The sequence below is a fragment of the Trichoderma aggressivum genome (genome assembly GCF_033847375.1).
Source record: "Trichoderma aggressivum f. europaeum strain CBS 100526 chromosome Unknown scaffold_061, whole genome shotgun sequence".
In the NCBI taxonomy this organism is placed as follows: domain Eukaryota; kingdom Fungi; phylum Ascomycota; class Sordariomycetes; order Hypocreales; family Hypocreaceae; genus Trichoderma; species Trichoderma aggressivum.
Window position 1 is genome coordinate 1 of NW_026946427.1, and position 26,838 is coordinate 26,838.

Genomic DNA, 26,838 nt, shown 5'->3' on the forward strand with positions numbered 1-26,838 from the left:
CCCCCCCCCCCCCCCCCCCCCGGCCGTTCAAAACTGGGGGACCCGCCCAGCCGTTGAGGCGTTCCCCGATGCTTCTCTTGGTGCCAGATCGCTGCAAAAGGGATGCACGCTCGCGATCGGGCGTTTCCCGGCCCCAAGTTGCGTCGTTTTTTGAAAGCTGCCTGCCTTCAACTTCCGCTTCTGGTCACGTACAGATAACGCAAGGAGCCTGGTCTTTTCCTGACGTAATCTAACAGCAGAAATACCACCAGACGAACGTGACTGTACAGCTGTCCAGGGGTTTTCATTCGAGTTGGACTCCGCTCAACTTGATTATCTAATGAATTTCAATTGCTCCTCGGACTTGGTTTTTGTTTCAACGGTTGGGCCAAACTCTGTTCAGGGCGACTAAATTAGAGCGCATTTCGGGTGATTTCGAAAAGAGGCGTTTTTTAAAGGGCAACCCACAAACAAGACCCGGTACTTGGTAATGCATGTACAAGAGGTATGTTAATGTTAGGAAATTGAGAAAAGACGTCTCGTTGATTTTTCCAACTCTACTAGTATTGATACAGAAAAATCCAGGCCCTTTCAGTTGATCCACAGTGTCATTACAGGTCCCGACAGGTAATTAAAGAGCCTTGCAAGCTACCGCAGAACCAGCCCCATTTCCATCCAAGCCAAGCCAAGCCAAATCACACCAACTCAACAACAAAAGTCAAGGAAACGTATTCAAAAGAAGGAGAACACGTTGCTCCTTGACAAGTTGGGGTATTTTGAATATAGACAAGAAAATTCAAAGTGTCAAAAACAAACACACAAAAAAAACACGCATTTTCCTTGCATCGCCCTCGTCGTGGAGAGGATGCTATTGTAACCCAGAGCGCCGTCCATCGTGATGTGACTGATTTTCCGCAGTGCCAAGTGTCGCCTAAAGCGACAGGCATTGATATTCCCAAACAAAACGCTGCCATCTGAAGGCTGTTCTACCATGATATAAGCCGGCTAGTACATAGAAAAATATGCAAAGAAATAGACCCAGGATCAGACAAAGGAAAAAGATACACGAGAAAATAAGAGGGAAAGGATGAGGAATAATATCGAGATGAAGGAAATTATAAGAAAGGGGTAGAAAAGGGAAGGGTGGAAAGAAAAAGAACAAGGCATCCAAAGCTGGTTGTTGGGTCCTACACCAACAGGTTCGCAATGGCCATCCTCGGGTCGACCTGGTGACCTGGTGGGACGGCGACACTCTGCTCTGGAGACGGCATGATTGCCGTGCGCGACATTTGGTTTTCTGCCCACGGAGGCTGGATCCTGGGCAGTTCATGGTTTTGCATCATCAAGTCTCTCGTAAGCTCTCGTGAAGCTGGGCCCGAGATGGAGTATCGGGCAAGGTCCGTGCTGGCATACTGAGAGGCCGAGCCCAGAAAGGACCACGAGTCAGAGGAGCCAGACACGGGACGCTGGCCATCGTGCTGATGGATGTAGCCATGGCCATTCTGTCCAAAGACGGACGCCTCGTGGGCCTGTTGGTGGTAGTGTGTGGGATGATGAGCAGGAGATGCGTGAGGCACTGCTGCCGGAGACTGGCCCCAGGGGGAAGTCGATGCCAAAGTGTAGTTGTTGATGCCGTCCGAGTCGGTCATGTCGGAAAAGGTTGGCGATTCCAGTGCTTGGGAACCGAATGATGACGGAGTAAGGACCATGCCGCCTGGGGAAGAAGACGAAGCGATAACGGCGGACACTGGGGCTGAGGGAGAAGCACCAGAGAGGGTAGACTGCCCAGAACCCCGTCTCCTGGCACTGGCATGATGGCCTGCCTGGCGCTCCTCGGCCCGTCTGGTCTTGTTGACGAGGCCGTTGACGTAGTTCTTGATGGCGTTGTCGCTGCGTCCCGGGAGATGCTCAGCGATGCGGGCCCATGCCGTGCCGTACTTTGCGTACAGGTCCATGATGTGGCGGGCCTCGTCTTCGGAGATGGGGTCGTGCCGCAGAGACGGGTCGAGGTTCTGGTGGTATCTCTCGCGGCACTGCTTTGCGTTGCGAGAAGCCATGTACGAGGCGATGCTGACCCAGTCCTGGGGGCCCATCAACCGCACCAGCGTAATCAGGCGGTGGCTCTCCTCGGGGGACCAAGGGCCCTTTCTCGACTCGAGGATGCCGCTCCTCATGACGAGGGTTCGAAGTTGCATAGGAGTCATGGCCATGAGCTCCTCGGTGGAGATGAAGTCAACCTCCCGGGGGACGAGGGGAGGAGAGACGGCAGTCATGGTGTGATGCTCGTTTTTTCTTCTTCTTTTTGACAAGGGATGGGTATTATGGGTGTGATGTTGCGTGAGAGTGTGTGATAGGTAGAGAGTGGTTATGTGTGGTGAAAGAAGAAGAAGAAGAAGAAGAAGAAGAAGAAGAAGAAGAAGAAACGATGCCCCAAGTCAATGTAAGCAAGATATAAGGTATAGGCACGGTAGGGACTCGGCTAGAATGAGACGAGGCCAAAACAAAGTTATAGAAACAAACTATCGGGACAACTGGAATCGAATCGAATCGAGATTTGCCGGGGCCAACGCAGTCAAATCGGGAGGGAGCGAATCTTTATAACACGCAGGATCGAGAAAAGCTAAGCAGGCCGGGCAATTTCCTGGGCCTTGCGAAAGAGCAGCAGAAAGCAGAAAAGCCAAAGGCCAGAGATTTGGTTTGGGGGGGTGGGGTGTGAGTTTAGCACAACGGGCGACGACCGGGATGCCCTGGCGGGTTTGGATTATAGATCTGCAGCGGGCGTACAGGGACTTGTGCCTGAGGTATAGCATTGTGACGGGTCTGCGTGTTCTGAATCGAGCAGGTACAAGCGCAGTACCTGTGGCCGTCAGTTAGTGCGGAAGCGCGATACTCGATGCCGCTGGCGCAGGTGGGAGCAGCGCTCAAGTATCGAGCTACCAGCGCTTGGGCCCGACGTTGGTGCCCTCGCTGTATCGAGCTACCTCGAGTCGCACTAGCGAGTACGGGACCGTTTGGTGCCTGTACCAGCGCGCATGTCGATGTGGGGAGGGCAAGTCCAGCGTTGTGGTTGGCTGGCGACGAAATCCCGAAAGATTTCGGGCGTGAGAAGTGATCGATCCAACACAAATCAGAACCTTGGAGGTCAAAAGTCAGACATTCCCCCCACAGGCCGCCTGCCCAGTTGCTGGGATGGAATACAGTTACAGTTGACAAGGTACATGTACGAGTGCAAGTAGGAGCAGCGCGTTTCGTTTTCTTGTAGCGTGTACTTGTATCTGATCTGCACAGGCACCGCTACAGGCACAGGTGCAGGTGCTGGCTGCCGGTACATGTACAGGGGACATGCCCGTGGCCAAAGTGCCATGGATTTATATACACGTACCTACCAGGCACAGCAGCGGCAAGCCAGCCAAAGCTGGTGCTCCGTATAATAAGCTGCACTGGTACAGTAATAAGAATAAGCACAGGTACAAGGACAGGCACAGGGGTAAGGGGTCGGCCCGGTGCTGTACGAGATACGATGGATGGATGAGATGCACGGGCACTCGCAAGAAGCTGAAGCGGGAACAGGAACAGGAACAGGCAGGCACAGGCACAGGAATAGCAGCAGGGCGATGCAACGAAGCCACAAATCTACATGTACCTATCCACAGTGCCTATACGACTCAATACCTAGGTAGGTAGGTAATAGTAGGCAGTAACATTGAAGGTAAAGTAGGTACATGTAGCAGCGCGTCCGTTCGAGTGCGAGTACACGCAAACTCAGGGGGGGGGGGGGGGAGGGGAGCGGGAGGCTCAAAGATTTAGCCCCAAATACCGGTTGCTACCGATCGAATGCCAGCAACAGGCATGGATGCTACCAGGCGCTAAGGTGGTTTAGTAGGAAAGACAAGCAGCCAAACAGAAACAGACGGGACGTAGCCGGTGGTTTGGCATGGCGGCACGTTCATCTCAGCGAGAGCCGGAAGCGTTGGGTCCATGGAAACGTGACAAGTTCGCGTTCTACCGTAGGTACATGTACTCGTATCCTACTGGAAATAACATGAAGTCAGTAAACAAGGCACAAAAACATCTACAGGAACCGTACCTCGTAAAAACATCAATACATCAGGTATAGCAGTAGTAGTACTCTTGACCCCGTTGGCCGTCATCCGTGGGCCCGCCGCTTTGGTGTGACAGCATCACCCGTCACAACTGTTGCACAAGCCTCTCCTTCTCACCTCTCACAGCACACAGGCCAGATTAATTACCAACCTGTCGGTATTTAGCACCCAGCTGGAGCCGCCCTTGTCTCCCCCCCCCCCCCCCCCCCCCCCCCCCAAAGCAAGGGGGGGAGAGAGAGAGAGAGAGAGAGAGCCCGGCCCTGATGCCCGAAGCGGACGAGACAAACTCCGAATACTCGGGTAGCGGTCATTTTGGGGGGGACAACGTCATCGCATTTCACGCCCCCAACACCGCCATCTTGGATGCTGGGACTGTCAAGGGGACGCAAGGGTGGGAAGAAAAAAAAAAGGACCATGGATGTGCCTGCTGAGACAGAAGAGAAGCGGCACCAGAGACACACAGCCTGCCAACCTGCTCAGCGCAAAATTACGAGCAGCGTGGAAGAGGTTCTCGCCCTTGGCTTCTCTCTCCCACGCAAGCCCAATTTTGGCCAAGATTATCTCTCTCTCTCTCTCTCTCTCTCTCTCTCTCTCTCTCTCTCTCTCTCTTTCTCTCTCTTTGCCTTTTGCTAGCCTTTTCAAAGCGGCCGGGGCGACTCGATTGCCCCATCGCGACTTGGGGGGTTCATTCATTCAACCAGTGTTCCCCCGTATTCCAAATAACATGTAAAGTATCGACGGGACGGACGAGCGCAACTTGGCGTGTCATGGGCTCCTGTTTACCCTCCGTGGTGTCACAGACTGGGTGATGGGTGCTTGGCCATGTCTCAATGGCTCGGTCACAGGCCTTTGGGAGGGCGGCCCCGTGTAACTGTGCCCTTATTCCTATCCCCCGTGCCGGTTTTCTGAGAGTGCTGGAGGGGGGGTTAGACAAGACTTGGGCCGGCAAGTTTACCCTCCTCCAAAAGGTACGTGTGTGCGCAGAGATTAGCGAGAGCTACTCGACCAACGAGATCAAGGCCCTCCCTTTTCAAGCACTCTCCTGTACGTGACTGATATCATAGTTCTGCGCAAGAGCTCGGATGTATAGGTGTATGCTAGTAGATTTGTGGTTTGCATACCTCGACGAACCCAGGAGCTTATTTAGCACTGTCGGGGCTTGGGAGGGCGGGATCGATCTTCCCGTGCGACGGCCCGCTCCATCCATACTACATGTAGGTACGCTTCCATCTCGCCGCTTCTTTTAGGCCCCCAATATGCTCCTTGCGGAAGAGTTCGTTTGAGAATAACTAGTGAAGCTTGTAGGGAATAGCTCGTATGATGGAGCTGTGGTGATTTTGACGTTGATGGATGGTGAATTCGCTATGGATTTGACGCCGTGTTGGGTGACTGAGAGCAAATTGGAGAGAAGAGAATGACTGCATCGGACAGATACGTGTGTCATTACGACTTCAATCCGACCAGCTGCTCAATCAACAAGGTGAACAAGAAGTAGCTCATGCAATATGTCATGCCGTGAAAGTCGCCATGAAACAGCCCAATGCGCAAATGGCCAGGAACAGCATCGGCCATTTAAATAGAAGCCATCATGACCCCCTCTTGGCGGAGGTGCCAAAACAGATAATATTTTTGGTTGTCATATCTCCAGAGATGCAATTGATGAAAGCCGCCTCCCGCGAGGGAGCTGCTGAATCTAGAGTTTGCAGTCATGGCAATCTCATTAGAACGGCAAGGATCTATGAGACCCATCAAGAAAAAGGCTGGAGACTGGCATTATTCTGCTGCAAAATGAAGAGCAATAGATGGACGCCACTGTCTTCTGCGCACTCGAATAAGGCGAGTTGGGTAGGTAGGTAAATGGATGGGTGAGCGAAGATGAGAATGAAGCTCAATGAGATGAGCAACAGGATTGTTGGACACGAGCAAATCACATGGGTCAGCTATCTCGGCCACGACATGTGCACTAACCACAACCACAACCCCTCTGCTCTATACTTGGAAAAGAGCAGACAAGATCTGTAATGCATCATTTATGTTAGTGATGCTATTGTAATCAGCATTCCAATGCCACGAGACAGCAAATTGACTGATTGAGGTAAAGTCCCGGGTAAGCTGCATTCGGAACCGGACCGTCTTCCAAAAGAGATTGCGCCGTCGGTGGAAAAAAAAGAAGATATTATGAGAGCACTTCAACTCCGCAAGCTAAAGATTTAAAAAAAAAAAAGAAGAAGAAGAAAAGAAAAAGCATACAGATTCTAGACCCATGGTCAAGGCTGGAAAAATTGAGTCACCTCCCGACCTTGGTAAGCATTGCCAATGGGACAAAGCAAAATCTCTTGGTTGATGAAAGCTTCTCTCCGCCAGTGCTGTATAGGTAGCTACTATAGCTCTCTGGCATAATAACAGAGATCCATTACATGTACTCTAATGTCAAACTCCGCAGGCGTGACGAGCGGGAAGCCGGCGCTAACGACGCTGATTGGCTGACGGTCATGGCGATCACTCAGCTGTTAGCTCACCGCGCGGTTGTCAGTTTAATCACGGATGCTCATCCAACAAGCATCACATCCCTTGAGGGTTGAGAATTTGTGTTGGTTCAATTGTTTACTTTGTCACGTTTTGGGTATTGGACTATTAGATACGGGATGGAGGAATGAGAAGGAAGCAGGAATTGAATTGTTTGGTCTTCTGGTCTTCTAAATCCTAGTGTACAATCCCGGGAATGGCGCGGCCTCAAGTCTCTTCGGAACCTGATTTTGGTTCTATTCCGGATTACACGAGTACAGTACAGCACCCAAGATTCCATATCCGCCTCAATCTCATTTGCCGTTTTTGCTCGATCAGATTAGGTACAACCATGTACAGCGGGTCTGGGAGAACTGCTAGTGCATTTCGAAGTGAGATGTAGCGCGCGCGTCTGCAAGAGACAAGATGCAAAATTCTCATCTCCCGGCGGAGGATCGCACATCTGGAAGAAGCCGAAATATTATTAATCTCGTCTCATGAGCAGCTGTGTGACGTCCTGAGCCTGGCCTGGATATCGTAATCTTGCATCCTGCCCGGCATGGGTCTTTTGTATTCCAGCCTAACGTTTCGCGTGTAAGTGGCACGTACTCATGCAAATTTGGTGTTGCTTGGACGGCTTTTGCTTTTGTCCATCAAGGGTATAGGGGCTGCGGAGAACACAGATCATACATCTGGTATATATTCAGCCTGGTGCCCGTGCTTGAGCATGTGCCTCCTCCCAAGCCCTACCTCCGCAGCAGTGTTTATTTCTCCGGTATAACACCACCAACCATCTACTCATACAGATATATATACCCCTGCCCACCTCCTCACAACACCACACCAGAGTCTAAATCTTGACCAAGGAAGATTCAAAGAAAATCTCACCCAAAATGACAAAGACCATTGTCGTCTTGGGCGTTGGCGTTGCTGCCGCGCCTCTGATCCGCCAGACCATGCGCAACGTTGTCCTCAAGGAAAAGGACTTCAACATGATTGTCGTCGCCCCAAACACTCACTTCCACTGGCCTATCGCCATGCCACGAGTCATTGTGCCCGGCCAATTGGCCGACGACAAGGCCATGATTGACCTCCGACCCTTCTTCAAGGAATATCCCGCCGACAAGTTTGAGTTTGTCCAGGGCGTCGCCAGTGCCATGGATCCTGCCAGCAACACCGTCGACGTCTTGCTCAGCTCCGGTGCCAGCCGCACCGTCAACTACCACACTCTCGTTGTTGCCACCGGCACCTCGTCCAAGGACAACATGCCCTGGAAGGCCATGGGCGACACCGAGCACACCAAGAGCCGTCTCCGCGAGGTGCAGGAGCAGATCAAGAACGCAAAGAGCATTGTCATCGTCGGTGGTGGCCAGACGGGCGCCGAGACCGCGGGCGAGCTGGGCTTTGAGTACTCCAAGGAGGGCCGAAAGGAAGTGTACTTCATCTACAACGACTCACTCCCCCTCGCGCCGCCCGTCATGGACAGCGTCCGCAAGCAGACAAAGACGGAGCTGGAGAAGCTCAAGGTCAAGCTGGTCCCCAACACCAAGGTCACCGCGGTCGAGTACTCGGGCAACGACACCATCTTGACGCTGACGAGCTCCGACGGCAAGACCAAGACCTTGACGACCCAGGCCTACATCCCCACCACCGGAGGCACCCCCAACAGCTCGTTTGTGCCGGCCGCTCTCTTGGACAGCGAGGGCTACATCAACCAGACCGCGACTCTCCAGGCCAAGGGCTACGACAACATCTTTGTCCTTGGCGACATTGGCAACCTGGAGGGGAGCAAGGCCGGCGTCGCAGATGCGCAGGCCGTCCACCTCATCAAGGCTCTTCCCATCCATCTCAAGGGCGGCGCCATGCCCGCCTACACCCCCAGCACCAAGGTCATGGTCGGCATCACGCTGGGCAGAAGCCGCGGCACTGGCCAGATGGGCTCGTTCAAGGTCTTTAGCTTCCTCATCCACTACGCAAAGGGCCGGTTCCTGGGCACTGATTATGCCCACCTCATTGCCGCTGGCAAGAAGACTTTGATGACGACGTACGAGAAGTAAGCCGTGGGAATAAAAGTCGAAAAAAGGGTTGAGCTGCTAGAAGGCGAGACGAAGCTTCTGTGTTGATGCAGGGGGCGTGTTATACCATAGAACGCCGTGTGGCCGATATTTCGTCGTGCATCTAAGAGAACCTGCGGGATTCTCTTGTCCTGTTTTCTTTTGTCTTTTTTGTTTCTTTAGTTAGATATCCATTTCTTCTGTTTTCAATTGCTTTCTCCAAAGATATCCATATGGGGTTATTGTATAGTGTTGGTAATTGCAGTGTTGCCATGGTGCTGCTTTGGCTTATACGAGTCGAAGCAACATCTGGAGCAGGATGGAAATAAATAGTTTATTGGTGGTAATCGGTTGTCCTGTGAGTTTTTGAGTGAATCCATGAAACTTATCGTAGAAATAAGTCTTATGTAGAGTGAAATAAAGTCAGCTCTGATTCACAATGCCGCGTAAAATTGATGAAATGGTGAGGCCTTGGAATGTGATACCATCAGTTATAAGTGAGCAGAGTGATGGGTGCTGCTACTCGTGAATACAATGTGTACTTGGCAATGCGAGCATTCATACTACCTAGGTAGTAGGTAGCTAAACCTAGGTACTACCTTACCTTGTGTTAACCTTGTTGCAATGAAGTACTTACCTGTATCTTCTACTCTTAATACCTTCAAGGTTTTTTCCATCTTTCCGCTCATAAGATTGATGCCATGATTGTCTGCGTCCTAATGTGGAAGGAACAGTCTGCCAGACCCACAAACGCGGAGACCCACCCGCATCTTCCATGGTACAAAGTACAAAGTACAAAGTACAAAGCAGAGCACCTTCCGGTTGGTACTAATTGAGCGACACGATGCGACGCCACGACCCGCGAGGCTGATTCTTGATTCTTGCAGCCTCATCCACATCGCTGCCAAGGTAGAGGAGAGAAGAGAAGAGAAGCGAAGCGCGGCGGGAGAGGAAGACGAAAAGCTTGTCTCAGCCACAAACAAACAAACAACCCCCATCGACACACACAGGCCCTATGGCTGTGGTGAACTGGCCTGCTCACCCTTCCAGGGCACCGAACAGTTCATGACAAGCTCCGATACCAGCCAACCTTGCACGCTCGACACCGCGAAAACCTCCTCGTTTACACACAAAGACACATCAATTCAACCATCTAATCACTTCCGCATCTCTCCCTACGAGCGCGCCGAGCCATGGAGAACCGCATCTCCCCCACCGAGGCCCTCCGCGGCTCCATCCAATACTGGAACGCCTTCATCTCCAAGTGCTTGACCAAGCGCCTCGACGCCGGCCCCTTTGAGGACTACGTCAAGCTGGTCTTTGCCAAGCACCAGCTCACCCCCGACATCATTGCCGACTTCTTTCTGCAGCCGCAAAAGTCCAATTGCGTCAGCCCCGACCCGCGAATCCCTCCATACATCTCCGTGCTTACCCAGCTACGATACATCGATGCGGCGTCCATCCTCCGCGCTCTCTATAGATATTCGTCGCTGCATTCTCTGACACCACCACAGCCGCCGGGGCCAGCAAAAGAGCAGGGACGAGATCAAGAACAAGCACAAACGCGGCAAGATGGCGAGACTGAGAAAAATACCCTCTCGTCATCTCAAACCCGCTGGAAGAGCTCGTCATGGCTCGAAGAGGTCATGTTCTACCATGTGATACGGCTTGTGGTGGAAGGCACTGCTCTCAAGGACTCCCGCACGGCATTGGAGCTCATGCACATCATCTCAAAATGGATGTCCCTGTTCTCCGCCGCGTCGAATCCTCTGGGGGCAGACATGCTCGCAGGCGGCTTGCAAGATCCGCAGGTTCGCCACGAGATGGAGGTCTCCCGGGCTGCCTTTGTCCCTCTGTTGCTTCGGCTCGTCGACAATCCGGCTCTTGTTAAGGCCATTAGCCACCCGGCCGTTAAAGGTATTATTGTAGCTTATCCTCTCTGACGAGTTTACGTGCTTACCAGTCTGCATAGAGCCCCGAAAGCAGTTCTCAGAGAGCCTCACGTCTTTTGTGCAAATTTTCCAACCTGTCCCGCAGTTCGTTGAGAAGCTCGAAATGTTTAGGACGGAGGTCCTTGCTCCATTGGACCCGGTAGATAAGAACAACCAAGCTGCCAATGCTGCCATGGACGACCTACTAGACTCTACTGTGGGCTTGGATAGCCTGGTGATCCCGGATTTGCCCATATCTAATACACGGGCGGGCCTATACATATACCTTGGTGCTTCTCTCGTTGGGCGACCATTGATAGACGACCATGCTTTATTTTCGTACTTGAACAACAGGTATCAGGGAAATACTCAGCAAAGTGCAATCGATCTGATACTGGCCTCTTTCGACTTGCTTGCAAACGCCGTTTTCAGAAATGAAGGACCCAGGGACGCCCACCTGTTACGATCCTTCTTGATCAATAAGGTGCCTCTGATCCTCGCCCAGCTTTGCCCTCCCGGATTTTCGACATCCGCCGAGTTTTGTATCACTGAGGCCCTCTCTCAAGTCGACACAAGCGTGTTTCCCACCGCATCACTCATGTTTGATGAATCGCGCAATAACAACCCGTACACAGAGAGTGTCCGAGAAGAGTTTTGTTCGGCCTGTGCTCTCCACGGGCTCATAGAGCGAGAACACGTGGAGCGGATCCTAGGAGAAAGCTCAATGTCATATGAGCCCTCCCAAGAAAAATATTCCAAAGAAAAGCTGGTTCAGAGCTGTCTGTCCGACCCGGACAAGATACAAGCGCTGATTCGTGACATGGATAAAATGGATGGCAATGTAGGAGCGGTGTGCCAGGCGCTTGTCGAGGTTTGTTCCTCCTCTGATGTGATGGTATGAGCTCGCATGCTAACAAAGGTAGTTATTGCGGCAACTATGCAACAGCAAAGAAACAATGTCCCTGAAGATCCTCTGCAGCCAATTAGTTCAGAAGCCCCAGTCTCTAGACGTACTCCTCCTGTTCGAGAAAATGCCAGTTGTTTTGGAGCCTATATGCCAGCTTTTAGACGGTTGGCGATATGACGAGGACCAAGGCGAGTATCAGCCCGTCTACGAAGAATTCGGCGCCATTCTGCTCCTGGTGCTGGCGTTTGCCTACCGATATGGCTTGTCTCCAGCAGACATTGGCATCATGTCACCGGACTCGAACGTTGCCAAAATCATCAGCCGAGCTCATGTCAGCGTCCCTTGGGATAAGATATCGGAGCAGGATAATGGACACCTCAGCGGATGGATTCACGGGCTTTTCGACAGCGATGCGGGAGGTCTAGGTGATGACTTGATGTCTTCTTGTCCGCCTGCAGAGTTCTACCTCCTCATTGCGACGCTCTTTGAAAACATTGTCATTGCATATAGCCAGGGCGCTCTAACCGATGACGCCCTTAGGTCGGGCATAGAATGTGAGTATCTGGCGGTTGTGGCGGCTCATTGATCATGCACTCACCTATTATTCTAGACCTGGTTGACACGTTTCTACTTCCATCGCTGATCCCGGCGATCCGATTCTTGTCCGAGTACCTCTGGGTCGAACAGAGGGAGCAGAAATCCATTATCAAAATTCTGCAGCTCATCCTGCTGCCCACCTCTATTTCCGGCGAAGCCAGCACCATGCTTGCTGCGGTAAAGGGAATAGTTGCCAAACCCTTGGAGCATTCACTGCGAGCATACCAGCGACAAGATCCCAAGAACCAGGACATTGAGCCACTGCTGAGGGCTCTGAAGGACAGCTTGCCCCTTTCTCGGCGGACGGGGGCCGCTGAGCACCAGGAGCTGGAGATGTGGGCAACCAGCTCCAGCAGCGGGCTATCGGGGGCTACCAAACACCTGATCCAGGCCCTCGTCCAGTGGTGTATACATCCAGAAATGACGGCCATGCCAACCTCGTATACGCACCGGCAAATTATTGCCACGCTCAAGATTGTGGGCGCACGCAGGCTTCTACAGGTCATGCTGGAGGAAATTCGCCAGCAAATGCTGACGGGCAGTGGGAGTGTCGTTTACGATGTGGTCACGGCACTGGTTTGCGCCCCAAACGTAAGCAATGAGCTCCCACCGATCAGTGGATTATTGGATGAATCAGGCAACATGCCGCCACAGCTGCAGCGACGTCTCACTCTGCGGGAAGTCCTGAAGATGGAGGCCGAGGACTATCGGAAATTGCACAAGAAGGATGCCGAGCTGGCAGAAATCATGGTTCGCCTTTACCGGAGGGTGGAGGCGCAGATGGTGCTGCCGCCGCCGCCGATGCTGCAGGCGGCCGATATGCAGCTGGACCTGGCTGGTGACGCGGCGAGCTTGGTGGGAGACTCCATGGCGGCGGCTGCGGGGGTTCAGGGCGATGGCACGCTCGCAATGGATGGCGTGGGCGGCCTGGATATGGGCATGGGCGGTGTTTCGTCTGATTTGGGCTTGGGGACGTCTGGTAACAGTGGCGGGCTGGATGCGTCGGCAGAGGCGGATTTGTTTGGCAGCCTCGACACCGACATGGACGTGTTTGATGGATGGGGCGGCATGGATCTCGGAGGGCCGTGATTGTGTGTGCGCCGTGGTTTATTGTCATTGTCATTGTCATTATTAGGTTGGAGAGGGAGGCGCACATGATGGGATTTTGGTGGTGATGTTGGGTTTTGTCCTGCCCCTGATTTGCGAATATGTCATTTGGATGGGATGTCGAAGGGGGAATAATACCAATGTTTGAGCCAAAGAACGCCCAGCACAGATATAGATGGGGATGAACCAATATATCTATCAGCATACTGTACATGCCCTGTTATCAAGTCTACCTATACTAATATACCCAATCATACTAAGGTACTTGTCCAATATCCTCCTCTCCATCCAATCGTCTCACATCAGATAGTACCAATAGGGGACGCCTTATCAAGCATATCAGAAATGGAGCTTTTCGCGATTTACAGTGAGTGCATAAGTGCACTATAATTTAGCGGAGGAGTGCTACATTACAGCGGGCTAATGCTATATTATAGACTTTTATCGGCGAGTACTTACATCTGCCCCAACTCTATTGTGCCTTATACTTTCAATCTAATCTAGAGAGTGCCTTATACTTTTGAATCCGTCCCTGCCTATATAAAGGGCCATCCATCCCCAGTTCCTATTGCGGACAAGCTTCTTCTTTACCCTTCTTCTGTTTCCAACAAAGGCAATCGCATTCCTTACGTAAGGTGGGGTCCCTGCCACGAGCTGTGGCCACATTTCCGTTAGTCGAAATCTGGGGCCATTTTTGTCCGCCTGCCTCGAAAGATACAAATCAAGCAGCTTCCAGCCTCTCCTCCAATTCTCTCCCTCTCCCTCCATTCTTCCCGCTTCATCTTTCTTCTTCTTCTCTCTTCTTCGCTCTTCCCCCTTTCCCTCCTCTTTTCCTCTTCTCTCTCCTTGGTTCAAATCAATTGGGCCGGGACCGCCGCTGGGTTCGTCTTCTCGTCTCAATGCTGTTCAAGTCTTCTCTCCTCGCTTTCCTGGCCTTGCAGGTCTTTGGCGCAGTCGCTCAGGTGCGTTGATCACGACAATTCTTTCCAAACATGCGCAACCCAACTAACGCGGTGTCTTTTCCGCAGGCTGATGCCGAGGACTTCCAAGATGAAGCCGCTGCCGACTTCATCCAGCCGCCGGCCACCCTCAATGCCGACATCAGGACCACGTTCCCCGACTCGGACATCCTGGGCGTCAAGCTGGTCAACGGCCGACCTACCACCGCTCTGATCGAGGTCACCAACAAGGAGGACGACGCCATCCAGGTCATCTTTGCCAATGGCGCTCTGTGGACCACCAAGGACCTGCCCGAGGGCGCTCCCGCCTACCAGGGCATCGTGCGCAACCTCACGGCCGTGCAGTACAGCCTGCAGATCGAGGCCGGCGAGACAAAGTCGATTCCCTTCTCGTTTGCCCTCGACATGAACCCCCAGGATGTTCGCCTGCGTCTGCTGGCCGTCTTCACCAACGAGAAGGGCGACATCTTCCAGGTCCCCGCTTACGATGGCGAGACGTCCATTGTCGAGGCTCCCACCAGCTTCCTCGACCCTCAGATGTAACTCCTCCCATTGACCCCCCTCTCAGCGACTTGTCTGCTGACCACAATTGTCTTTCTAGTATCTTCCTGTACCTTGTCCTCACTGCTGTTTTCGGCGGCACCCTCTTCTTCGTCTACAAGACCTGGATCGAGGCTCTGTTCCCCCAGGCCAAGCGACCTCGTACCACCAAGAAGCCCGTCCAGAAGCCCGTCGACCCTGCTGACGCCCTTTCCGGCTCCGAGTCCGCCGGCAAGTCCTATGACGAGAGCTGGATCCCTGACCACCACATCAACCGCCCTGTCGCTAAGCGCGTAAAGTCTAGCGCCAGCAGCAAGAAGAAGACTGTTGAGTAAACAGGGAGAAAAAGTAAAATAAAAGAGATGCTGGGACTGAAACGGGTCATGTTTTGCCGCACCTTTTTTTTCTTTTCTTCTTCTTATTCTTGGGAAAGGCGGAGGGAGTTATTTATTTCCTTGTATAACAACCTTCCCATTCTGTGGAATGGTAGCGGAAACTTGTAATGTGTAGCAATACTTTCGTTTTACCGAATCTTTCCGACAACGCAGCACGACCGACCATGAGATTGCTGGGCTGGAATGGATGGATACGGGTCGGTTTGGGATACAAAAACACTAGAAAGAATCCATGTACAACATTGGGGAGGGGAGAAATGATAATGATATTTTTATTCCAGACCAAAGCCTTGTTTATATGCTTGTATCAAATTTCTCAGGCCAAGGACATGTCGTGTGATGTCTATTATACCGTTGCTGAATTCGTTCCCCTGACACTGAACCGCCATTATTGTATCTATTCATACTCTCCTATTCCTCATCAAGCTCATCATGCATCAGCTTCAACTGCGCTGCGCATTCACATGTCCAAACAGACACTCCCACAAATCACTTCGATCCACCATCTCACCCGCAGACCGATCCTTGCTCATGAGCTTCGACAGCGCAGCCTGCTCCAACTCGAGCGTATTGGCCTCCTCGATATTCGCGTCCAGCAGCTCCGGAGTCGACTCCTTGGATTTCCCCTTGAGGTTTCTACCCATGTGCTCCATGCGGCGCCGGACCGAGAGATTATAAATCGACTCCTCCACTGTCCCGGAGACAATGTAGAGCCACACCGTGGTCTCGTGGCGCTGTCCAATTCTGTCAACGCGGGCAATGGCTTGTAGCTCGAGAGCAGTGTTGAGAAGGGGCTCGCATAAGAAGACGTGGCTGGCGTTGACGAGATTCAGGCCGCTCGAGTGAGCTCTGGCGTGGAGAAGAAAGCATTCCACGGCGGGGTCCTCCTTGAATTTTGTGATGCCGTCGGGGTCGTCGATGGAAGCATAGCCAATGCGGAAGCGGGAAAAGGCATTGCGTAAGATGTTCAAAAAGTCTTTATATCTGATTGGCACAGTGGTGAGCTGAGATACGTTTGATAGTAAGAAAAAGGAGAGTAGGGAATTGGGACTCACTGTGAGAATACAATTGACTTTGCGCCGGGATCAGACTCGCGCAGATACATCAGATGCCGAACCAAGGTATCGACTTTTGTCGTAAACGAGGGTCCATCCAGCTCAATATTCTTCATCTGCTCAAGCTGTCCAGCGTCAAACTCTGAATAGAGCATCGTCTGCTTTGAAGAACCCCGACGCTCCTGCGGGCTATCGTCATGGTTGTCTCCTTTCTGCAGACTTGAGTCTTCGCCGTGTACCTGCAGCTGTCTCGGCTTGATAACGATGTCATGAAGATTGTCCGCCTTAAGAGCCCTCTTACAGACAGGACAGTTGCGGTGGGCCTTGAACCACATCATGATGCATTCCTTGCAGAATTGATGGCCACACACGGTCAACACGCCCGTCGCGAATGGCATCTGGCAAATGACGCACATCCGGGGCTCATTGGAATTGGATCCAGTTTCTTTCAAGCTCAAGACTGTTCACTATAGTTAGTACCAGAGCGAAAATAGCCATTTGATTTCTGTTCCACTTACGGTATCGATGCTTCGCCTCGCCAGACAGCAGCTTTTTGTGGACATCGCCAATGTTTTTCTTCGCCTTTTCAATAGCCTCTTCGGTCTTGGGGGTTTCGAGAGGCATCACATCATCTGAGAGGCCCTGCAGCTGTCGATAGTAATCCAGCCGAGCATTCATGACTCTTGTGAAGCTTTCGATTTCTGCTTCCAAAGCCACCGCCGCCTTACTCTGCTCCCCAAGAAGCGTTTGAGTCGTCTTCATCAACTTTGATGCAATGGTAGACTCCAAAATCTCTCTGTGGCTCTGGTTTGTGTCTCTGGTTTGTTGCGATACCAAGCTGCGTAGCTTGCTGATGGCGCTGCGCATGGATATGTTGGCCGTTTGAGGTTTGACTTCAGCGCGTCTACGGACCAACTCGAGCAGTTTCTGAGGAGCAGGCCCATCTCCTTCTTTCGCCATCCGGATCGACGTCTCAATCTCGTGCCTCACCAGTCCATTCGTTTGACCTGATATGACAGATTGACGGTCTGCGATGATGGCCCGGAGAACTTGAACATAGACCATCAGTTCCTCTTGAACTTTGGTAGAGTCTGCGAGCTCTTCTCCGGTAGTCTCGGTGCTCTCCTCTTCGTCAACCAGTGGGCGCAAAAGGAGCTGAACGACTTGCTCTCTCCATTCATCAATCAGATTTGCTTGCTCGTTCAGCTCATCGTAGAGGGTCTGGAGACTGTCGACAATGTTGCCACTTTCGATGCCCTTCTCGCTCTTCAGAATGAGCTCTGGTATCTCAACAAACGTCTGATCGTTGGCTTTCAGGGCAATTTTCTTCACGAAGCGCATGGCCTTGCGATGGCCCTGCCCAAGAATCTTCCTTCGGATCATCTTGGCACTCTCGTAGCCGTCATCCTCAAGCTTCTTGAGGCGCTGGAATTCCTCCGAGTCAGGTAGCGTCATCTCTTGGTTATCCCTGATTTGAAAGTATGCGTTGGCACAAAAGAAAACAGCCTTATGATGCAGCTCAAGGCTGTTTCTTAGCCGGTTTTGCAGCTCGCTCAGTTTGCCTTTACTCCCAACTTCTTCTCCCGCTTCTTCATCTGATTCAATGTCTGAATCTGACACATCCTGTGCCCTCTCTAAAGCATCGCTCACATCTTTGGCTCCTCTCTTCTCACGGAGTGCCTCTTGAAGTGCTGCCTGGGCATCTCTCACCAGTTTGGCAGACTCGCCTTGCACCTCTTCCCAAATCTCAAGGGCCTCTCTGACCCGAGGACTGTTTTCAAATAACTGGCCCAGAAACAGTTTGCTCAAAAGATACGCCCGCTCATCATTCCTGATAGCAGTCTCGCCTTGCTCCAACATGGCATTCAGCACTTCTTCTACCGTCCTCATAGGACGTTCCTTGCCTCCAAGTACTCGTCGTCCGTAGACGCCTACTTCCGGATGAAGAGCAGTTTGTCTTAGTCTGTTGAGCCATAGCCTCATAACGTCTTCATATTCTTCCGGATCCCAGTCCTCTGCCAAAGGACCGCCTTCCGTATTGAGCTTGCATGCTTCCGCCATTTCTTTATATAATGACTGGTAATGCTGCTCTTCTACTGCAGTAAAGGGCATCGTTATGACGAACCGTCTTTGTGGCGGCAGAGATATCTCATCCCGAACCAACGCCTTTGTATGTCGAATAGATATTGACTGGAAGAGTTGCTGGAATAATGGCTTGTGATGCGTAGTGAGTGCCCGCCAGACCTGCGGCGTAGAGCAGTAGGGCTCGTATCTCAAGAAAGATAGCAAACCCAGCAGGTCCTTTACATCATCTTTGACTGGTGTTCCAGTGATGCCCCAAGCATTCACTCGAGGGATTACTCTCGCCAATGCCGCTGCCTGGCTGACACCGCTTTCAATCATTTGCGCTTCGTCGAGACAGACTCTCCACCACGATATCTGGACGAGGGGTGAAAGAACGCGGCGATATGCTCTTTCGAACCTCCTGGATCGTTCGGGAGGATTGGTTGCAAAGTGAAGCTCCGCAGACAACACGCTGTAAGTCGTCACCACCACATCATACCCGGCTAGCTCAGCTACAAGTCGAGCCTCGTCCTCCTTATCAACTCCTCGACATCCAGTATAATGCTTTACACGTAATCCTGGAGCATGACGAGATAATTCTGAGATCCACTGTGGCTGTAAGGATTTCGGAGTCACGATGAAAGTTGCGCCGCTAGGAACAAGGTTCTCCTGGCCTGGTAGAGGATCCATAAGATGTTCTGGTCGCCGCCTGTGCAAAAGGATGAGACTAATCATTTCCAGAGTCTTTCCTAGCCCCATTTCTTCCGCCAGAATACCACCTTTGACAATTTTGCTGGCCTGGTAGTAGGGGGCGGGATCTCTGGTAATGGTGTGGAAGACATCACTAAGATATATCTTGCGGTCGTCGGCATCATTCACGGCACGGAAAAGATCTAGGTCCAGTTTCTGCTCCTCCTCCAATAATGGATGGATAGCCGTGTCTTGCGTGGTCCATTTTACTCCTTCTCGACGCAATAACCATTGCAGTGTTCGCTTTTGGTAGGGGAAAAGGGTGGCGTTTAGACCAGGAACATGAATGGAGAGGGATGAGGTGTCATCTTTTGGTGGTACGTGTGCGGCATTGTAGAAATCCATCGGCGACCACGAAGCGGGATTGGCCGTCCTCCATTGAGGGGAGAAGAAGGCATTAATCAGCTTCTCACTGTATTGACGCTCGTCGTAACGTCGTAACGGCGCATACGGGGATGATGTTTCATTCCAGAAAAGCTGAAGAGAGATGGTTATGGAAGCAACGCCTTGGTGATGGTCGATCACAACATCAGCGCCCATCCAGATAGCGCCTACGGCAGTCCTCTTCACACTTAATCGCTTCATATCGAATATCTCGTGGGCATTTCGGTCCACATCTCCCGGTCGTAGACGTACGTGCGCGATGAATTGACCCAGGTGACTGGTCGATAGCGTGCGGATCAATAGATCTTCGCCAGAGAGACCAAATTTGAGCAACGATTCAACACCACGATGGACACTACGGCGGTTTGTGCTTGAAGCCTCTTCACATCGGCGCGAGAATGATATTTCGCCTCTGGCGACACAGATGTTAATGCCTGGTTCACAGTCTATTTTGCGACGCTTCGACGAGGGGGGCTCGACATCATCGGAGCTATCAGTGATATGTCCGGAAGGACCTTGAGCGGATAGAGAGTTGAAAAACTCTAGAAAAGCAGATGGAAGGAGATCTTTGAAGATAAAATAAACGTCAGTTTCTAAATACTCGGCAAGGAGATGCAGCGGCTGCTGAACGGACTCACCATCGTGTCCAATGTCAAAGGTGGGCCACGCCTCGGGCTTGCGCGAAAGCCTCTTGCGGAGCATTCTGTATGAATCTCGTTAAATCGGTGTGTTTCGAGTTATCTGGGATGATGCAAAGACAAGCCAGCACCGTGCGCGGAAGATATGCGCGCCGTCATGATGGATTGGAGATGTGAAGGAGAGATGATGCGACAAGTTACTCGAGGTGGAAGGCAGCCGGAAGTGATTCAAGGCGTTATCAATTGGATAATGCAAAAGGACCAATGGAATGACACCGATAAACCAGGTGTGGTTGCCACCCCACTAATTTAGGCACTTAGCCTTGCTTAGCTAATATCTTCAAAATCGAATGGATCAGACCAAGAAAGTTCGCATGTCATGGCATTGCGCGGGCTGGGCTCGAAAAGAGGATTTGCAGTGCCAGGACCGTCAACTGCCGGGCTTTTGTACGGCCACAGTTCAAGGTAATTCTTGATGTTATTTTTATTTGCGAATTAGTGACCAATTCGCCTTGTCAATGCCGCTGACCACCAAACTTTAGGGCTTCCTCGACGCCGTCACGATGAAGAACGGGCTATTACCACCCTTGCGATTCCTTCGCAGCACCAGCTTCCTGGGTGCCAGCCAAGCACGATGGCTTCACAAGACGAGACCGGCTCCGAAAATCCCGCAGCCTAGACCATTCGTCCCCGATGTCCAGACCTTTCTCACGCTCATTGGCCGCGGCCTCAACAAGCACGCCTCCAAGTTCCCGTCATGGGAGTCTCTCTTCTCCCTCACCTCGCCACAACTCAAGGAGCTTGGAATCGAGCCTCCCCGCAACCGCAGATACCTGCTGCAGTGGATGCAGCGATACCGAAAGGGTGCGTTGGGACCCGGCGGAGACTTCAAATATGTCACGGACGGCCAGGCTCTGCTGAAAGTAGCAACACCACCAGCCTCTGTTGTCAGCGATGCGAAATATGTGGTCAATGTGCCTCAGGACCAGGAGGCGGCTCTGGGGGATTCCGAAATCCTTCCTCGACCCAATGGCTACACAGTGAGAGGACTCAAGTCAATAGCGGGGCCGTTTGCGACACCCTTGCCGCAACAGGCCGGGGCAATCGTCAAGGTTACGGAGGGCATGTGGGAGCAACGCCAAGGACGCAAGATTGATGGTGGTGAGAGAAGAAGGGCGGAGATTCGCTTCAAGAGACGGTCGGTAGAGCGGAGAGCTGAGCGCGAGGCGGAAGCGTTGTCAGGCTTCTGAAAAGGAGGACGCTTGATGGCTAGCGCATTGTATATTACGAAAACTCTGTAACCAATTGTTGTTATTATAGTGCTAGCAATCGAAGCATTGCCGCCTCATATTGTAACGGTATGAATCTCATGGTGTAGCGAGGGAGCGTCTTGGGTGGGCTACTCGATAGTTGATGGGTTGGATCATATTGTCGACATACACCAAACCACCAGTGCATTCTTCTCTACCTATGAGTAAATGAGTATCACAGAAAAATATATTTGCCAAACTGCAGTCCAACAACTAAGCGACTAGATACCTCCTTTTCTATGTGCTACTACGGCCGCCATATTTGTCTAGTGTCTATGACTCCCGTAATACCACTTCCATTATTTTACCGCTCCAGTAACTGCTACCACTGCTACACTTTCTGGTAGTTCCTAGCCGCCATCTCTATCATTCGTTACCTACTACTTATAACTATGTTTCCATCTTGTTCGTGGTCTAGGATGCTGGACAGCCAATTTAAGGAGCTGGCTAACGAATCCTCAGAAATAGCTGCTGCTTCCTCTCGCATATTTTCAGGCAGTCACTCTATTAATATTACCGAGGTATCTATAGGTACTGATTGAGCTGACCCCATGAGAATTTCTGATCCAAGACTCTCTTCGTCATCGCAATTCATCCAAAGCCTAGATAAGCGCTGCACTTACAAAGATACGTCAGGATAAAAGCTATCTGAGAACGTCTGATTCATTCATCACCACATGTACTCCATAGGAATGACGCGAGCGAAGGTGATGATTATATATAGAGGTTGAGATACTAGGTATCCAATGATCATGACAATAGTAACGAGTATGATGAAATTACTACATTGAACGATACGATGTCTATTCTTATCTCATAAAAGAAATCACTTGGGATACCGTGAACAAAGCACAACTTTTTTTATGTAACTTGGCTCAGCAGTGACAGCCGAACTATTGGGCCGGGCCATTTTAAGCATAATCTAGGCGCCAACTTACACGGCGCCAAATACCAAGCAATCATGGCGTTTGCCACAAAACCCGGTCCTAGCCATCATCATAAATCACAAGATGTCTTTTCTCTCTCTCTCTCACCGACAGGACGGCTGCCTGAAATTATCGCCAAGCCCGCCGATAGTGTGGTTTGTTTGTTGTTGGCAGTCCAGCCGAATGCACGCTAAGGCGATAGTATTGACGGTAAGATGAAACCATCGACCCCCCTTGCATTTTCGCAGCTCGACTACTGAATAAGCCATCTTCAGCCGCAAAGGATTGGCACTGGGCACCTGGCCAAGTCGCTCACGCCCGCCGTAAGATATAAGCATTGGCACTGCAGGAGGGCTTGCTGCCGCTGCTATCCAATCAGCCGCGCTGCTTGTCCAAATGCCGGGTTGGGAACCTGGAGCCGAAAACACGGGATAGCGCGAGCTACTCGTACGCACATACATGTACTTGGGCATCGTGCCGTGTTAGTCGGGGGATCTCGTTTGGGTATGGAGCCGCCCAGCTTGGACATGGCCATTCACAGAGGCGATGCCGCCGGTTGCCTCGACAAGCTGAACAGCCCGCGATTGGGCTGTCAGTCACATGGGGGCGCCGCAGCAGTAACGTTAGACGCAGCCTTGGGGCAATTACTCGAGAAGGAAGCGAGCATTGGGCTGACAGGGACGCCATGGCTGCCCCTGGTCCAGCAAATCGAGCGAGGCCTCGTCCGCCACAATATGCACGTCGTGGGATTTGGGATTCAGGTCGGTGCAGCTAGAGGAAATGAAAATGGTCTGGCCCGGCTGGGACCCCCTATATCACCACGAGCAATCCGTACACTCGGGTCGCTGGTTGTCTCGCCTCATCTTTTGTTTCTGCTGCTTCGACGTATGACTTTTTCGCCAGGTCTGTACCTGTAGGGGGTTCGACATGCTGTGGAAACGCGTCGCCGCCGTCTTGCTGTTGGCCGCAGGGCGAGAGTGTCTCGCCCAGAGAGCCGGTAACGAATCAATATGCGACTATTACGCCGCCCAGCGGTACGGTGAGAACAACGGAACCACGCAGCTGCTCCTCGTCCAGAGCATCGTCACTCTCGCCTATGCTGGAAGCGCTGGTCTTCCAAACCCAATCGACGACAACACTGGTATTTTTAACAAAGGAAACTTTGATGGCATTGGCGTGTACCTTCGGCCTTGGTTCGACGGCTCAAGTAAGACAATCCTCTCGGTGTAGTTGTACAGGCCCCCAACTTCGCTGTTCGTTTGTTGACCTATCGTGATGGCACATTATAGAGGCGACGACGAACTTGAACAATCAGCCTGTGGGCATTGACTGGCTAGATGGAGGGGCTACTGGGCCACTCATGTCTTTTTTGAATGGCTCTTCGAATTCTGTCGATATAGACAAGTCGACGAATCAGTAGTAAGTCTTTACATTGCTGCTTTGCCGCCTCGCTCAATCATCACCATTACTCACCGTTGCCGTTTCTCTCAATCAAGCCGCCTCTTCACTCACTGGTTTACGGCCTTTGGCTTTGTCTACGGCTGCAGTCTTGCGCCAAAGTTTCCGCGGACGGCTGACAGCGGCGGTCCTCTTTCCATGGCCTATGTCCACAAGTTTATGAACCTGAACCAGACGCACATCGGATACTTCATTGAACAGCTCACTTTTGCGAGCAAGTACTTTGGCTTCTCAGATGAGGATGCGCAGACGCTTGACACGTTTATGAATGCGCGATACGCCGTGCGGTGCGCGCCCCCCATCAACGGCCAGCTCTACTCAATCTGCTTCGCAGATGAATGCCCCCTTGCGCAGCCCAAGCCCGACTGCGACGCATACAAGGACGTTGGGCCAGGTGGAGCGAGCAACGTTACGGTGGTGACTACTACGGTACACCAAGCATCGCCAACGAGCTCGACGGCGTCAACGACTTCTGAGCCTCCGAGCTCTACGACTACGGCAGCTGGGGATGCAAACCCCAGCCCGGATTCCAAGTCCAGCTCGGCTACCCTTTCTGGCGGAGCAATAGCAGGAATCGCCATCGGCGGCGCGGCAGTTTTGCTTCTTGCCGTCGGATTGCTACTGTACTTTCGCCGTCAATCGGCAAAGCCGCACATCGTGCCCGTCCCTGTACACTCAAGTGGATATGGCTCTCCTGCTCACCCCCCTGGTGCGTATTACGCCTCTAACGCGCACATGAGCATGGCTTCCTCGTCAAACCCACAAGAGGCGTATATGGGAGGACATAGCGATATGTCTGGGTTCTGGGTACCGCCAAAACCACCGCAGGAGATGGGGCTACCTCGTCATGATGTGCCTGTGGTACCAAGGCCAGCGACAATGTCGCCACAGCTAGCCGAGATGGAGAGCCCGTGACAGTGATGGTATTTAAGAGATTGTCTGTTGAGCTTTGTGTTTTGCGTCGTGCGGATAACTATGTCGTGTATCACTATCAATAATTTCGAGTATAATAGGCCAAGCAGGCTGGGAGAAACTGACCAGAGATGGAAAATAAAAGATTCAAGTCCGAGCAAATACCCCACGCCTACCTTATGTCACATGAAGTATTTTTTTTTGTATGATGTATGAGGTGCTGTCACTCACCTGTTAAACTTGACTCTTCCCATCACATGTCTTATGAGTCTTTCCCCTTACTTCCATGCATCTCGGGACTTGTCCGAGTCCATTTGGCAGAACCTCCATCTCGACATAACGCATAACGCATAACGCATCACTTATAGCGTATAACGTAGATTTGAGGCAAAAGCTGTCATTCTAAAAAAAGAACCGAGCAGCTATTGGATCAAAGAGGCATTTGTACTCACAGTTTCGCTCATTGGGATCCACGAGCTTTTTGGGCCCCTCTTTCTGAGCCAAGAGGATGCCACTCCCAAGCTATCACCTCACCAGGGTAACCAATGCGACGGAGTGTCGGCCGACGAGGAGGTTTCTGTTGATGCTAATTAAAGAAAATAAAAGAGAATGAAATAAGAAGAAAAAGACGCAAAGCGGCCGAGATGTGCGGCCGATGGGCAAAACCAGGCAAGAAGTAGTTGAAAGAGGGACCAGAGCTCTCAGCTGAATACCAGGGTACATGAGATGCATTGCTCCCCGGTAGAAATGGGGCATAGCGTGAGGAGGTAATTCAGAAAAATAGCAATGCCATTGACTCGACAGCGTGTGCCGAGCATCTACGACCTCATTGATTTTTTTAACACTGAATCGTGTAGGTTTCCGTCCCGGGTGGGGGCTCTCGAGGACGACAGAGCTATTATGTAGATCAAATAGAGGAATCCCTGCAACACCTAAGAATAGAAAACTCTTGAGATTAGAATCTCCTTCGCCCTGAATACTCGTCGCGGGTTAGTGTAGATCACCATGCTCTTTTCGACGACTACTACGTGCCCTATTTTTGTATACCTACCTGACCCGTGGTGTCCTTGGCAGCCCTACGGAGCATGCAGAATGGCATCCGCGTTTTAGCTCAAAGGATGGGAACGAACGCATGGCAAGCAGTGATGGTGAAGACTGCACGCGACGTATCGCAGCATGCGTTTATAACATGCATTATGAGTAATGCAGTGTGTTGGACGGCGTGAGCGCTGGCTCAATACCACCCTTGGAACTCTCATTGTCTATCCTCCCTCGGCTCCTCGAATAGATCTTTCTTTCTAGACAAGGGTCGGGGCCACGATGCGGCATGAGAGATGTCGGGAGGGCGTCGTTGACGATACCATGCTCGCTAACCCATCTCATCAACGCCAGGGTGGGAAGAGCGAGGAGCTAGTGGTCAATGCTCGGTAGGAGCCTCAAGTGTAGCCATACCCTGGCATTCCCATCCGTGATGTCTCCGATAGTCTTCGTTATGGCGAGAAGAAGCACCAGTGTGTTAGACTCTAAGGGAGGCAGGTATTATGGTTGCCTCGTATCAACACTCTTAGACAGCAAGTACATCCGTCTTTTCTGCGAGTGCCGGCAGAGATGCGATTGGGGTGCCAGTCGGGGTGATTTGGAACCACACAAAGTGTAATTCTGTAGCAACACACGATCTTATTAGCCCGACTGCGTGCGGTGTCGCCGCCACATCTCATGAGAGCCTATCCAAGCCGTGAGAAACCATTGAGACGTCCTAATACGACGAGCAAGGCGAGGCTTCTGGCACCGTGGTGCCTGGTGACGGTGGGGTGAGGCGCGTAGCTTTTGCACGTACCACCCCATCGCGTGCATGGCTTGAGATGAAGCAACCCTCCCCAACTCAGAGCTGAGAAAGTGATCTGACCAATGCGAATAGAGACTCGTTCGTATTGGTGGAATTGGAGGTAACGAAACATGCTCGTGAGCTGGTGTCTGCGCTGTCGACCATAAGGCGTCGAGCAGATGCCGAGCCCGTAAGGATTTCCAAGCATGCTTATTGATGCAAAGACGAGAGAATGAGAAATGATAGCGATACAATATCGTTTAGGTTGTGTATTACGAAGCACACTCTTGCGCGTGCCCATTTGTCATCGTCTGGAGCCATGGCATTGCGTGAGCGCGTGCGCGAGCAAGCCTCAGCAGGCGTGGCTGGTGACGATTCATGATTCGGATCAGTCACCCGAATGCGTCAACCAGCGGAGATGCGAAAACAGGACGAGGGT

General features: G+C 51.9%; 7 protein-coding genes across 7 annotated transcripts; 5 read left to right on the forward strand and 2 right to left on the reverse strand.

Annotated features, from left to right (window-relative positions):
• Nucleotides 1–1,166: 1,166 nt before the first annotated feature.
• Nucleotides 1,167–2,252, reverse strand: Triagg1_9880 (uncharacterized protein; the record flags this gene model as incomplete). The annotated part of the gene is made up of 1 exon (XM_062904886.1): nucleotides 1,167–2,252. The coding sequence occupies one exon, from the start codon at nucleotides 2,250–2,252 to the stop codon at nucleotides 1,167–1,169; it is 1,086 nt and encodes a 361-aa protein (XP_062751100.1).
• Nucleotides 2,253–7,480: 5,228 nt separating this feature from the next.
• Nucleotides 7,481–8,644, forward strand: Triagg1_9881 (uncharacterized protein; the record flags this gene model as incomplete). Its single annotated transcript, XM_062904887.1, has 1 exon — nucleotides 7,481–8,644. The coding sequence occupies one exon, from the start codon at nucleotides 7,481–7,483 to the stop codon at nucleotides 8,642–8,644; it is 1,164 nt and encodes a 387-aa protein (XP_062751101.1).
• A 1,190-nt stretch (nucleotides 8,645–9,834) lies between these two features.
• Nucleotides 9,835–13,165, forward strand: Triagg1_9882 (uncharacterized protein; the record flags this gene model as incomplete). The annotated part of the gene is made up of 4 exons (XM_062904888.1): nucleotides 9,835–10,558; nucleotides 10,614–11,443; nucleotides 11,496–12,033; nucleotides 12,090–13,165. 4 exons carry the CDS (start codon nucleotides 9,835–9,837, stop codon nucleotides 13,163–13,165), a joined length of 3,168 nt encoding a protein of 1,055 aa, XP_062751102.1.
• A 917-nt stretch (nucleotides 13,166–14,082) lies between these two features.
• Nucleotides 14,083–15,017, forward strand: Triagg1_9883 (uncharacterized protein; the record flags this gene model as incomplete). The annotated part of the gene is made up of 3 exons (XM_062904889.1): nucleotides 14,083–14,145; nucleotides 14,212–14,681; nucleotides 14,744–15,017. The coding sequence occupies 3 exons, from the start codon at nucleotides 14,083–14,085 to the stop codon at nucleotides 15,015–15,017; spliced, it is 807 nt and encodes a 268-aa protein (XP_062751103.1).
• Nucleotides 15,018–15,488: 471 nt separating this feature from the next.
• Triagg1_9884 (uncharacterized protein) lies at nucleotides 15,489–20,032 on the reverse strand (the record flags this gene model as incomplete). Its single annotated transcript, XM_062904890.1, has 4 exons — nucleotides 15,489–15,529; nucleotides 15,589–16,061; nucleotides 16,133–16,592; nucleotides 16,651–20,032. The coding sequence occupies 4 exons, from the start codon at nucleotides 20,030–20,032 to the stop codon at nucleotides 15,489–15,491; spliced, it is 4,356 nt and encodes a 1,451-aa protein (XP_062751104.1).
• Nucleotides 20,033–20,531: 499 nt separating this feature from the next.
• Nucleotides 20,532–21,218, forward strand: Triagg1_9885 (uncharacterized protein; the record flags this gene model as incomplete). The annotated part of the gene is made up of 1 exon (XM_062904891.1): nucleotides 20,532–21,218. One exon carries the CDS (start codon nucleotides 20,532–20,534, stop codon nucleotides 21,216–21,218), a length of 687 nt encoding a protein of 228 aa, XP_062751105.1.
• Nucleotides 21,219–22,710: 1,492 nt separating this feature from the next.
• Nucleotides 22,711–24,577, forward strand: Triagg1_9886 (uncharacterized protein; the record flags this gene model as incomplete). The annotated part of the gene is made up of 4 exons (XM_062904892.1): nucleotides 22,711–22,965; nucleotides 23,108–23,411; nucleotides 23,494–23,623; nucleotides 23,701–24,577. The coding sequence occupies 4 exons, from the start codon at nucleotides 22,711–22,713 to the stop codon at nucleotides 24,575–24,577; spliced, it is 1,566 nt and encodes a 521-aa protein (XP_062751106.1).
• Nucleotides 24,578–26,838: the final 2,261 nt, after the last annotated feature.